The 14739-nt window shown below is 37.9% G+C and overlaps 1 protein-coding gene across 2 annotated transcripts in view; it reads right to left on the bottom strand.

Moving 5' to 3' along the window:
• LOC102806958 (neuronal acetylcholine receptor subunit alpha-10) overlaps positions 1 to 11040 on the bottom strand; it is a 128283-nt gene extending 117243 nt beyond the window's left edge. The window contains exons 1-2 of one of the 2 annotated variants that reach the window (XM_085490547.1): positions 10858 to 11040; positions 138 to 356 (exon numbers count right to left, since the gene is read on the bottom strand). In XM_085490547.1, coding sequence (XP_085346673.1) covers positions 138 to 192 — 55 coding nt within the window. In that variant the 5' untranslated portion in view covers positions 193 to 356; positions 10858 to 11040. Of the gene's footprint in view, positions 1 to 137; positions 357 to 2199; positions 2439 to 10857 lie in introns of those variants that run through there. The other variant, XM_085490546.1, reaches the window with a different exon arrangement.
• Positions 11041 to 14739: the final 3699 nt, after the last annotated feature.

Here is a 14739-nt window from a genome sequence, read left to right as displayed (position 1 = left end):
TGGTGAGCGTGCGCATTCGAACTGCGTGACTGCGCATTACGTTTTTTTTTTTATTCCTATTCTCCCGGGCTGTTTGATGTCGCGATCACAGGCGTTCGCGTCAACACATAATAGTAATTGTAATAATGCAGTCTTACCTTGAAATTGTACCAAGAACGCGGCAATCAAATAGAGAATTAGTCCGTCAAACATCTTCGTGTGGGGTAATCTTGAACTAGACTCACCCTACAGCAGTCCAGGCGATTGAAATATATGTATGAGGTATTAGCTTAGCATATGAGGGCCGCTGCGTAATCATATCCAAATTCGGAGTAGGGACATTAATCCTCCTTAAGCACGTACATTATCACAGGTGGCTGTGTAAACAAACGAGAAAGAAGAAAATGTTAACGGTACGTGCTCGCCCTTTCAAAGTTACCGGGCACATTTGGACGACGCACTTTGAGACGCACGCGGCGAGTAAGAGGGATGCGCGGGACATTATTGTTATGACAAGCCAGTGAAAATGACAGGCAATTTATCAGTGACGGTAAGCTGTGTGGTGAAGTCATTAAGAATTCATGATATGCAAATGCACAGCACAACCGCGGGACACCAATTCATGAGATACATACCACGGGGCGATGAACCGGAACCGTGATGTCATACACAGCCAAATCTGCCATGACATGCGTGCGAAGAAAATGCAGTTTAGAGTGAACAGATTCGCCAATAAGGAAATTATTTGTATTTCAGTTAAATGTTGTTAATGCCACTTGAAACTATATTTGAAATGACAACGTTCCGCGGGGCAATGAAATCAGGTTCAATTACTTTTTTTTCGAAGCTTAGTTGATTTTTTTCCCACACAAGCAATCAAGCCTTAGAACGATGAGATTATCTTACGCACACTTCTAGAACGATCAGCAGCATAAATCAGCTTTGAAACGCACGCATACAATTCAACAATGATGAAAAACACATTGAAACAACAACAACAACGGCTATAGAAACTACACAAATTGAACACATATATGGTGTTCAACACATACTCATCAGTAGCTCTAACTAAGTCAAAGTTCAAAGAGGAATTGAGATGTATATATAAATACGATAAAATGAATATTTCATTCTAATAAGTGGAGCGACAAAAACACGATACGAATGGCAATGATACGGTGTTGCAGCAGCACGTTGTACTCCTTGTTTTTTTTTTTCATTTATCATGAATTAAAAATATATATTCTAAAACACTAATAAAAATAGTATATGTTATTTTAATCGTATATATGCCCTCAAACAGGAACTGTCACACGATGGCCCTGTGTAGTTTACCTAACGCGATAGACGGTGGCCCATTTCATTTTTCCCTAGAGGAAGCTAGTCTTTAAATAGCATTATTGCCATGCCATCCATTCCGAGTAATTCTAATATATTGATGCCCCAAATGGTATTCTAAAAGCAATTCATCACATTTAATATCGTTAATATGATTCAAAAGCGTTCTTTGCTTGGTCGAAGAGATCGAGATACTTCGTAGCATCACCAACGTTCCCAGTATCTGTCTTATATCACCATGTAAATGTGTACTTAGATTCACAATCCCGCATAAAAAAGTGGTTTATTTTATTTCAACGCGTATCGCGTAAGCTGCTACTAAGAGACCAACATATTTTCAAGAAGGTTGTATCACCTGAAGACGTCAACAACTATGGTGCTGTCATATATCTGATCCTATAGAGTGTAGTAAACCAACCCCAATCGGTAAATAATTATTACGTTTAGATATACCACTAAAATGCCACTGAACAAATTATATGTTCCGGGGGCAAAAGCGGCGCGGCTTTTCAGATGTGTAATCTTATGCAGAGATGAGATTTCAAGTAAGACTCACGTGAACGAACATTACAGAGCCTGAGAATACGTAGACTAACACAGTTAAAATAGTCCTTTTTATTCATTGATTAATGGGCAATTTTCAAGAATTCTATTTACGTGCCCGTTGTAATCGGATTACACCTCGCAGTAATACATAATAGGAGTCTTTCACAGCAACGATTCCACATAAAAGATAGTTCAGAACTGCCCAGTCAAAACAAACCCGTTACAACGTATTCCTTTATATTCACAACAGACATGGAATCATTAAAAAGAATATTTTGCCCCCCAAATTGAATCGGTACTTGTAACGCGTGATATCCAAAAAAATGAGTTACTCACGAGATCCCGCCTATGTCTTTTTTATTATTTGGTGACAACAAGCATACACTGCCCGTTTTAAAGAACGTCGCATTTCTTATAACAGCTTCGCAGGCCACTCGGAGTTCCTTAACCTGTTAGAATCCCGTGTATCCGGGGTCCACACACATTTACACCACGCGGTTGCTGCAACTGCCATCAAGCGCCTCGCGTTATCATTTCCCGGAATGGAAGCTTCGTGCGCTGTCAGCCAGGAACACACACACACAAATAAACAGGGGCCGAGAGCGTTTTGTTTTTGATAACGACAAACAGCAGGTCTCTGGTTAGCCAACCGCCGTGTAAGTGAACTGACAAATGTAGGAATCGGTTATTTACAATTTTGAAAAAAACCTTTGACCCATAGTTGATAATATCCGACCGGTTGTTATTACAGGCGAGTAGATGCAATACACACTATGGAGTTCACGGTCTGTCAGTAGTATTAAAAAAATACAGCAATATCGTATGATTTACAAGTGATATGCACAATTATCTGGAGCCACGTGACTAATCCGGGTAATGATATTGACATGCGTCCACGCACGTCTGTGGTGCGAATACACAACTTATTTCAACACCGAAATGTTCCGAGTAATAAATCCAAAAGCCATGTCACGCGGACCAAAGGCTTGGTTGTTGTTTATAGCAGCTGTAGCCAATATGGTAACAAATAATCGGTGGTAATATTTTTCTGCTACAGTCCTGGAAACTCGCAATACTGGGTCATCGGCGATAGCTATGCGATGTTCTTACTTCGCCGGTAATTCGTTAGGCTCTGTAATGATGATAACGCCGGAAGATAGCATCGCTTGTTCGAGAAAATATCGTCTGGTGAAAGAGCGCACTCGCACACTCTGATGATGTACAAACTAATTTAATCCGACGTCGAGAGAATAATTATGTAAATTTATTCATGTCGATGCTATCTACTGTCATACACAACAACTTCACGATGCTGTAGAGTTCGTAACCGACTGGTATTCGTCGCGAGGATTCCCACACGCGTGATTCAGTGAATCACAATTGAATAATACCATGGTAGCCAAGCGAATGACGTAGTTACAGCATTCAAATATTACCGGAAAAGTTACATAGCATTGAATACAACCGGTGATGGCGCTATTTGCACTGGACGAATGGTGACAACAGGTTTCGCACATAAGCTTTGGGTATTGCGGGGTATCGTTTGATTAATAAATTCTCTCTGTTATTTCAAGTTCTTAATAATTTAATGCGTCGCTGGAACTAGTGAATAAATTGTGTTGTCTTTAGGTGACACTGGAAATAGTGATTCGAATGACAACACATGCTGGATCACTTAGCCGGAAATATTTTGACCCACACTAATATAAAAAAAAAATCTGTTTAGCCCGCCCTATTTCGCAAATTAGAGATCTGTAAAAAAAAAATTTCCGTGTGATTGCACACATTGTCTCACGTGCTCCCATGACATTAGTGAAGACCCTATTGGCTATGCCAAAATCTATAGTGTCAGTTCAAATCCCGTTTATTGTATTATATGTAATCGCCGTAGTTTGTTATGTGTAGGGGAAGTTACAAAATGCCTTTCCCTGAAACATGAACATATTTATCAGTTGTTGCATTGTGTTTTGAACCGTTATTCTCATGGGGAACTTTCAGTGTTTTACAATTATACATACCTACATACTACTTCAGTTTGTGAATTATTAATTCATTTATTTATTCTTTTGTTCATTCTCCCTTTCACACCGTGCGGGTCAATTTCAATTTTCTCCGCCATGAGCGACGCCGACAATGTTCAGTTTAAGTATACAATAAACCGTTCAATTTACACAGTCCTTGGCCATGTACCCAGGATCAGACACCCTGGCAGGTAATTCAAAATACAAGCTGAATTGCTGGTGATCCTCTAAAAGTAGATAGAGTATGGCGTGTATTTGGTTATTATAGCGCTTAGACAAGAGAGATTGGCTTTTTTTATAAGACCTACACAAAAAGTCATTACAATCTAAAACCGAACTCATTGTTGTTTATTTCCCAAGGCTCGCTGTATAATCTGATTAATTCCTTTAATTTAGCAGAAGTGTCCAATCTACTAGTATATACTTACGAACACGCGCTTATCCCTCCCTAGTGTTTAGAAAGTAATCCCGTCTTTTTTTGAGAGAATATTTACTAAACAATTAATTGTTTCTTATTATTAACTGGAGAGACTCCAGGGGGCGTGTGGTTTACAGAATACACATACAATTACAGGAATTTGTTCAACCTGACACGTTTGGTCACGCGAGCGTACACCCGGCAATGTATTGTTTCCATAACTAATGCCGTATGTTTATTGGTTAGATCGTTTATTCCAGGAATGACACCTTTTAAATAAATGTATAATGCACCACAATAATATCGGTTACTCACGTGACATTTGATGTATAATAATTGTCGAAAATTATACAGAATATAGACTCAAGTAACTGAAGAAAAGTAGGCATGCCATTAATGGGATAGTATTCTCGTTTTTTTTTTATTAACCTTGAAAATGTTTTATATTGGCTCTAGCTGATACAAATTTGCATACACTCTTGTAATAATATAAACGCCACGGCCTTTGTAACCTTAACTTACAGTGCACACAATTGACGATGAAGTGCTTCGCATGGTGACGGATGGTGAATGTTTTTGCTAATCAAGGTCAATGTGTAAAAGATTACGACTGACATTCACAATGCACTCTATTCATCGTCCATTCATGTTCAGCGCTGACTAATTACGTTCGTCAGTCATTACCACAATATTTGGATTAATCGTGGTTTTCCGAATTGTTGGTGCCTAATCTAACATCGATATCGGCTCAATGGACAGAATCTCCAGATGTAATATTTCTTTTAATATATGCCAATGACTGGCCTCCAATACTCAAATATATGTGACAAATGTTTTTCAAACATTGTGACGTCATTTAGGCAAAACAAACCTATCAATGCGACTTATACAACGATATGAGTTAAGATGTTGAGATGTGACGTCACAGACAATTCTTGTCGCAGTGTTAAATCACATACACGTAGGATATGTCACTACGGATTGGTAATATTATGTATCAATAAACCAGTATTTTATAAACCTATTACCCAAAGGGCAGTATTGTACGTTCATAAAAGAAAAAATATAAGTCATTCAGGAATAACAAATTACAGATTTAATATGTGACTTAACGTACGCGTGCAGCTGTGGTTCCTGAAATTTCGTTTATATATTTACCGCAAATTAACGAAATTTATTAAATACACAAATATGACTTAGCACTCCATGCGCATACGTTGATGCTTTTTTTGTCAATTGCATAATAGCTATAGTGCAGTTAACTTTATACTTGGTTGAGTTCTGAAGACGATTTTACGAAAACATTGTTTTGTGTGTTCATTTAAATATAGATGACATCATAGACCGTCGATGTGTCAATGTGCTACTAGTAACTATTATATGAGGAATATGCAACTGTCGTTATCTCAAGGAATAAAACATTGTATTGCAATTGAACGACATAAAGGCAGAATAACATAAGATATGAGCAATTCCAACGCAGGTGATGGTAAATTAAATATTCATGATTAAAAAGTGGGATATATTACTTTACATTTAAATGGTAATATCCTATCTACACCTCCCTCTGTGCCAACCGAGGAATCTAGGAAATTGCTTATATGTTGGTCCTTCAATCTAAATTATGCGTATATGCCAAAATCGCTGATAACATCCGTATTCATAAAATAATTAAAACAATCTATATGTAGCGATGGAATAGCTTTTCAAATGATTTGTGATCTCGTTTAAAATTCTAATTCTTAAACGCGATCTACGCTCCCTTATTTGTGCATTGCGTCGTGCAAATGTATGTCAGGCTTACCTTCGCAAGAGAACGTTTAATTTCCTATTGCATTTATTCATTTCGTGATCCGAATATCGTTTCTAAAAGATTACACGACGGATCGACGTAATCAAATGACTTTTTACGTGAGTTACGAGGTCACTTCCGAGTTTGCTGAATTCATTTCGTCCAATTATTGTCCTGGAACGAATAAAATAAAAATTATCTGAATAAAATAGCAGAAACTGTACGTTTGAAGTCGTAAACATATGATAATACTTTGACTGACGGTATAGGTGGTGATGAAACTTCTTAGAAACACTTACATTCACCGAAGGGAAATAATATTTCTACAGTAGTAGCAATATCCTTTAGACATTCTTCGGCCATTACTCGTCGTCAATATCTCGAGGCAACCACGCGATTTGAAAAAGGGTTATGGTTAATAAATAAAACCATCTGATGCGGTGAAAAGTAACGACGGAAGTTTGATTGCAAATAAATCGTTATTAATCGCAGCAAACTGTCACAGACAATAACACCGCCATACGCCAACGTGAATAAAAAAATACTCATCACATAGAATGCATGTCTCGAATTTATGTTATTGTTCGTGGTGGTGGAGTTATGATTTATGCGTCTATTATTATTGTATTAGACGTCACTGCACTATATACCCACACGAAGACTCGTTAAACTACTCTCTTATATAATCAATAACGACATATTCAATGATAGCATCATAAATTTAATCCGGTTTGATAAATGTCCCAATTATTTGGTAAGATAATAAAATATAAAAAGTACGTTCACACAAAAAGCACTAAACTAAATGTTGACTGTTACGTCACAGAGTTTAATGTATTACCAACATGGCAATAATTAATCAAATTACAAATTAACAATTCCAAGTGACTTTTATGAAACTACACTGATATAAAAAAAAAAAAAAACATGCCAGCAATTATGAAAGCGCTAAATGCATACTGAGAATATATTTGTGTCAGTCAAAATCAAAACTTGAAACGCCGAAATAATCATTTCACTGAAATTGCAATACACGACACATTACTGATAAAACAAACTTAACAAAAAACAAAGAAACAAGATACAATATTTAGTTGAGGTTTCTTGATGAAAAAAAATGTATTGGTACTTGCATGTTGAATAGTTTTTCAGACAGTTATATTGTGTATATATACTGTGGGAAAATCAAGTTATAATAACACTAATGGTCACGTGACCCCACTGTTAAGCCCATATGCTCATTTTCGTATAAAGCCAAACTGTTCATTTTTATACAGACTGTGGGCGTCTGGGGTTCTATTCACAAAGATATTGTAATCCGCTATGGTAGTATTTGTACTGAGATTTGAAATCCCCGCAGCTTACACAAAACATATCCTTGTTAAACTACAATTTGCCTTTGTGTAGCGTGGTATTCAAAGCAAACATCATTCGACCTCGATTACAAACTATACACCCAACAGTGTGGTTTATTGTAAGGCCACTCGAAATACTTGTCACGAACTACGCATGAATTTATTCGCACAAAAAAACTTGATAAACCTAAAGGGCAAAATATAAATGAAATTGCATACAATGAAATGACGGGCGCAAGTATGATGTAATACGTCTTAATTCCAGTATTTCCTCCACCGAAAGGAAACGCTACTTCTATAGTAGTAGCAATATCCTTTTATACATTTTTCGGTAGTTCGTCGCGGCGCACGTCTTGGGGCTACCACGTGACTTTCAAACGTTTCCGGTTATTAAAGTAAATTGCTTGATTCTGTGAAGGGCAACAGCGTGAAAGTGGTCGCAAGGAATCATGGGTATTCGATAAAGACTACAATACACAGTATCACTAGATGCCGATTGGGATTATGAGTACACGTTTGCTAGAACGTCGAGATGCAATAACCACATTGTTGTTATTGTTGTTATTGTTATTTTTGTTGTTGTTACTATTGTATTTTATAAATTATTTTCTTAGTACATTAGTACTAATTTGTGTTATGAGAGATGCAGTCATTATCATTCGATTGTACCTATACTGCATACTAACATGACTTGTCGTGACATTTCCTTGTGATGTAATCAATAACGACACATTCAATTGTAGCTCCATCAATTCAACCCGTTATGATTAATGAGTTATTTGTGCGATTTTTTTTTCTCTGATTCGCGCTGAAAATCTATGTTTGTTAAGATACAAAAAAAAGTGAAAGAGTTCGTTTTTTCCTCTTCTGTAATCGCGTCAACTCATCAACGATGCGTAATTACCTGTCAACTTGAATCAATCGCGTCCAGAGTAACTTAAAAGTTTTCTTTACTGCAATAAAAGCGTCTGCTTATTGTTTGAGTAGAAGTTATTTAAATCTATATGTGTGTTTGTGCTTGACAATAATTGACATTGATCCTGCGTCAAGTAAAATTACATCAAGTCCCAGTCTTGTCGTTAGGTGTTTACGGGGACGGTAATTTTCACTGATTACGTATGTCATATGTGGATGGCAGTCTTGCGGTCGAGCCCACAGGGGTAATTACAGAGCATGGTTCAGAAAAAGAAAGGTTACGAGGTTCATATTCCTTGTACGATACATTGTTTTAGTCGCTAAACAAAAATGGCACAAGGTCGACAGCGAGACTATGTCACGCAAAAGTCTAACGTAATAATGACTTGCCCACTCTTCTTTTTTTTTTCAACAGGCCTCGTCTCGCAAGTCCCCGGAATATACGTAGACGGGTTCTGGAAAAGTGAATATATTTTCTTGCTACTTATATCATGCATCCGGTTCACGTGTTTGATGCGAGGATTTCAAAGATGTTATCGCGTTTCTTGTAAGCGTAAAACAGTACAGGCTTGGGCGAACATACAATGTAGGCGACGTCTAGTAAAATCAAAATGATACGCCATGGCGACAGTATGAAGACGAGTTATCGTACTATTGGAAGTGGCCATAAGAGAAATTTGGAGTTGTGTTTTACAAAAGAAAGATTCAAATTTGCAAATCTTCCCTGCACTAAGGCACTATGTTTAGTTGTGGCGTATTACTATAATATCATTTATACACAAAAAATCCACATTTTGAATTCTGGCAAGACTAGCGTATTAAGCTATCTCAGATCCCATTTACTCAGTTTTTTTTATTGTGGTGTAGTTAATTTACATAATTATTATGATACACCACGGTCGTATTTCAGTTAGTCACGATATTTCCAATCGCCCATGTCTGTGACTCTATGCTAGCGTCCCAAATTAACCAACAAACAGAGTAAGATGTCAAAGCAATTATGGTACATCTTACCCGAGATAAGTGCACAAAGAACACATTTTTCCGATGCGTCATTTAACTTCGCGTATAAAGTTATTCTAAGTGCGCTTTTATAAGCAAAATGCGTCTAGGGTGGATGAGTTTATAGCTTCCCTTCATTATCTCTAATGGCAGGCAGCGATCAATCATACTGCAAAGAACACGAATGTTATAATAACTTGATGAGAAAAATGATGAAAATTGCTTTTTTTTTATAATGATTACTCGTCAAAGCCGTCAAGTGAATGTGAACGTTGAATGACGCGCATTACTGCCACTGAAATTGAATGACTAACTGCGAGTGACCTCGGATACCAGCACTCAACAAAATATACGACAATTTATAATAAAAAAAGGAAATTTATAAATATATATTAGTTGTATCACGATTAATTACACGCCCCCTTTTCTGTTTTGTTGAAGATATGCAATATATATATATATATATATATATATATATATATATATATATATATATATATATATATATATATATATATATATATATATATATATATATATATATATATATATATATATATATATATATATATATATGTTTTGATATTTGGTATCAGCATCCTCGTTCGCAACCACCGGGAGTCAGTCGGTAGTAAAGCAAACTTGGGTATGATTTGTATAAGATCGTTAGTGTATATCAATTCATTGACAACACCCACTCGTTAACGAGGTTTGCACAAATAATTTGTTCCAATCCGGGTAATAGGCATACGGTGTTGAGTGTTTATACACGCCGTATATTTGCACCATTCAACGTAGCTACTTGTGTCCCGCGTGGCAACCTTCAACATTAAACGAACCTATATAGACGTCGCGAATGATAATCACAATTTTATATACATTACAAAAATAAACATTTGAAAGTATGACACGTTCAACCCCAATTTTGCTTAGTTAATTAATGTCGGTATAAGTCAATAAGTGCATGGAAACACTGGCGATATGTTTGTCCCGAGGGCTCCTATAAACTGGTTGTTATGGTCAAATATCGACACTTCGCAAAATGCCGAGACCGCAGAGAGCGCCAAGGAATAGGGAATATGGAATACATATCTGTGACACCGAAGGTTCTGCAGTACCTAGGGACGTTCGGCAAATGGAACATGTGTGTATTTTCAAACTGACTTGTTTATGTATTTTTAAAGGGCGGCAGTCGTCGTGACGCGTCCTGTTCGATATCGGACTCATAGTGACGCAAACAACGCGTGTAAAATACATTGTTTATTTACATGAAATTCTAACACGCGCTGCGCGACGACCACCGCGCTTTAAGTGTGTCCCAATAGCGTCGTCTGTTTCGCTTAATATGTTCTGTACTAAAAAAAAGTGCAATTAGATAGATGAACTTCGATCGCTTGGGTTTCCATAGATTCGACTATCGTGTCATGAATCTGAGGTAACATAGAGGTAATGTGAAAATGAAATTATCCAGACAACCGCTTTATAACTCACCAAACATCAGACTTCCTCCCTCCCTTCCTTCCTTTCAAATCCGGTCTACTCAACTGAAAATGTAATCTTTGAATCGGCAGGTACAGGTTCTCCTCCTGTGTGTGCATATACATTAATGTGAGCAGTGTTTTGTTCTCAATAGCCGGTTATTTGGCTTCAACGCCGGAGTAGGCATTCGTTGCGGTAAACAAATCAAGCACGTTAGGAAGTGTTATCTTTCGCGGGTTCTTCTTTCTATTTGTTTTAATCCACAACTTACACAAATATAAATAATTGAACGGATTGTATTCTGTCCACTATGACGGGACATTCTACGGGGAGCCAGTTTTGAGAACTCATTTGTGTGACTTGACAGGCGGGAGAATGTACTAATCAGTTTAATAGCAGCGAGTAGTGTTACCGCTGAACAATTTTTTTAACTAAACGCGTCTCTTTTCCAATCCCCATCAACGATACAAGTATGACGTCACTGATTAATTTACTTTTCATGTAGAAAATTACAAATTGATATTAAAATACTAATAATGCCATCAATCAAACTATTAAATGAAACCACCGTGACATTAGTCAAAGGATAGACTAATAACAATACTTTCTTGACAATATGACAAATACTACTGCAGACGATAACACTGAATCACCTATCGAATATGGCGGAATTTTAGTATGCGCGCGTATGCGTGTAAACGTAACAGGTTAACCACGTGTTAGTATTGCAGTTACATGTCTAATACATTATATTCCAGGAATGGATCATAAGATTGTGGTATGCCAGATAACAGAGCGCATTGTATAGATTGTCAAAGCGTCCATTGAACAGGTAAAATCGGTAGTCAACAGAAGTGAGACAAGTTTATTCTGTCTGCAATGAAGAATCAATATGTATGTCATAAAGATAATTTATCAGCTTGGTTGGAACTGAGCACGTTCTAACAATAATAATCGATGCTTTGTCACACTCTTACACAAATCTAAGTAGAAAACTAAAACAAAATCACAGGGACCTTGTTCTATAACTGTAATTATTCTTACATTACAGTATACACGGTGCACATTACGATTACATTCAGGGGGCAGAGGCGGTTGCCCCCTCGAACAAAATGTGGGGGCGTCGCTCCTCTAAAATCAAACTGAAACCATCTGTGTCAGCAGAATTTGCACCTCAAAATGCAGGAAGTAGCGTTTCAGAGGGTCTATACTTCAACATTTTTGATGGGGAGCATGTCCCCGGACCCCCTAATGAGGTCGCAATGTTGGTGAGCAGATCTCGCCCCCTCCCCGTGAAAAATTTCGTGCCACCGCCTCTGAAAGACGACGTGGCAGCTGTAAAGCGATTTAACTAGCACTGCGGTAATACTGAATATTAAGAACCACTTCTTTCTAATTACACCCAAACGCGTTTCGGTATTGCGTGTGTGGTTGAACCCACATAATCAAATGACTCGGTCAGCGGAACGTGGAACAGTAACAGAGTGATACGTGCACATGAGCAGTACTGTGGTGCGTGTTTGATGCGCCACCTATAGTTAGTCCCATTGTGACGTCAGTCTGAGTTGTTTGCATGCTGGCCAACAGTTTGCGTATGTGAATGTCATGTCAGTCACAAAATTCCAATCCCTGATCAGCACTCGCTCGCCACCTAATATGAAAGCGTTGCCCATGAGTTGTATTATTACGTATACATGTATATATAATATAACAACATCGAACAACGCCGTTAATTTAGCTTAATATAGAATCTGGGTTTCCGACACATTCGATCTTGATGAGTCATATATTTTATCCCTATAACTGTTTATATATGGATGGAACACGCAATAATATGTCTTACAAATAAACAATGTATTAATTGTTGCAAGCTCTGACAGTCTGAGAGGTAGATCAGATAAACCGTGCATAAGATGATTAGTCGTCTATGTCTATATAATCTTTTGATTTATCTTTTGGTGACTTTCCTGTGGAATTATACTCAGATTAATAAAGACGTAGAGGCGTCACAACAAGTTGTATGAACAAAAATAAGTTCATATCCTTCTCTAAAACGCGTGTAAAATACTTTCTTTTTGTTTACATGAAGTTCGAAAGCGTGGTATGCAAGGACTGTGATATTGCGCTACGAGCATGGCATTGCATTACACAAAAGTTGTTGCGTTCCACGACGACCATGCCGCCGCATCAGGATTGTAGCTCTGCTTGTTGACCGTGTCGTTGCACGACGACCATGCTGTTGAAAAAGGACTGTGGCTCTACTTGGCGACCGTGGCGTTGCACGACGTCCATGCCGCCGCATAGGGACTGTTACTTTGCTTGGCGACCGTGGCGTTGAACGACGAACACGTCGCCGCATCGGTATTGTGACACTGCTCGGGGACCGTGACGTTGCACGACGACCATGCCGCCACATAAAGTCTATGGCGCTGATGGGGACTGTTTACTAACATCCATTATTTCATGATATGTGGTTTAATCTAACAATTTGGTTATTCTCGAAAATTTGTAGATCAAGTTTCTCACGAATTTACCAGCGTTTTGCCATTGTGTGGCTGACGACACTAGTTTTTTGTCTCAAATACGGGGGCGGACAACTTCGGTTATTCATTAAAGAAGGGAGTAATCTAATCTGACAGTTATATTAACTCATTGAACGCCACGTTATAGGATTTGTTTTCGCAAAAGTTCGAACAGAGTGTTTTTATTACTAACTTCACATTTATTTAAAGCGCGGTAGTCGTCACGTAGCGCGTGTTCGAATTTCATGTAAATAAACAATGTATTTTACACGCGTTGTATACGTCACTATGAGTCCCATATCGAACAGGACGCGGCACGACGACTGCCGCCTTTTAACGTAATGTTTCTCTTAGGTTATCAACTTATATCATTTGTTCGTGGAGCTGGTTGATACGAGTGACGTAATGGACTAATTTCATCCAAACACCCAAGGTAGCGGGTAATAGAGCTCATGACGTCACGAGTATCAGACGATTCTCCAAATAAGTGATTGATATCAGGCGATAACCTTTTGATCACATGACATGACGTGTGTCGAAAGTACAGAGATATTGTTATTTCACGAAACTACGTTCACTTAATCATGCGTTCATCCGTGCTGATCAGGTGTGGCGTCTGAGTGCATCGGTTGACGCGCATTTGCAGAGACGACCGCCGAGGGTTTTATAAATCGGCAGAAATATTACCCTTCTTAATCAAAATCAACTTTCAGTCGTCAATTTTATGAGTTATTGTCACTGCCCAGTGACTGTTGCGAAATTCACACAGCGCAGCGATAATAACGATACCGTCCAACGATATCGTTTTCTCCGCGTAAAATCCGGGCACACATACTGATGACGTTTAGCAGCACACATACTGATGACGTTTAGCAGCACACGTACTGATGACGTTTAGCACGCATATCGCCACATTTAGTGTGAAATATCAGTTAGTGATATTTCGTAACTGTGTGTGATATGCACCTTGATCACGTGCTTAGCTCGTATGTGCTAGTTTATTGCACAGCCTTGTATTCTATGAACGCATTTTCTCAATCATTTTATAAAACGTAAACTCTATATATAGACGCTATAAGCTCATATCCGTGTGTGTTCTAGTGTGTACTTGACCTTTCTCAAGTTCAACATGCGAATGATATAAGATGCGTTGAACTTACCGTGGAACCGTTGGGAAGGTACTTGGGAATAGACAGTGAAAGAATATATGGCTGTCCGGATTTCAAATGTATCTATCCGCCTAGAAAATTATGGTTCCGCAGTTGTCCCCAATGTCACATATATAGTTTGCTGTGTTAATATGCAAAACCCAATTCATAAACAACATTTAATAGCTATGTAGAATAAATTAATATTATATTTTTTTAATTTA

The sequence above is a fragment of the Saccoglossus kowalevskii genome, chromosome 15, assembly GCF_978046115.1.
Source record: "Saccoglossus kowalevskii chromosome 15, keSacKowa6.1, whole genome shotgun sequence".
In the NCBI taxonomy this organism is placed as follows: domain Eukaryota; kingdom Metazoa; phylum Hemichordata; class Enteropneusta; family Harrimaniidae; genus Saccoglossus; species Saccoglossus kowalevskii.
The sequence above is the reverse complement of the archived record's forward strand: the minus strand, read 5'-3'. Positions and strand labels throughout refer to the sequence as shown.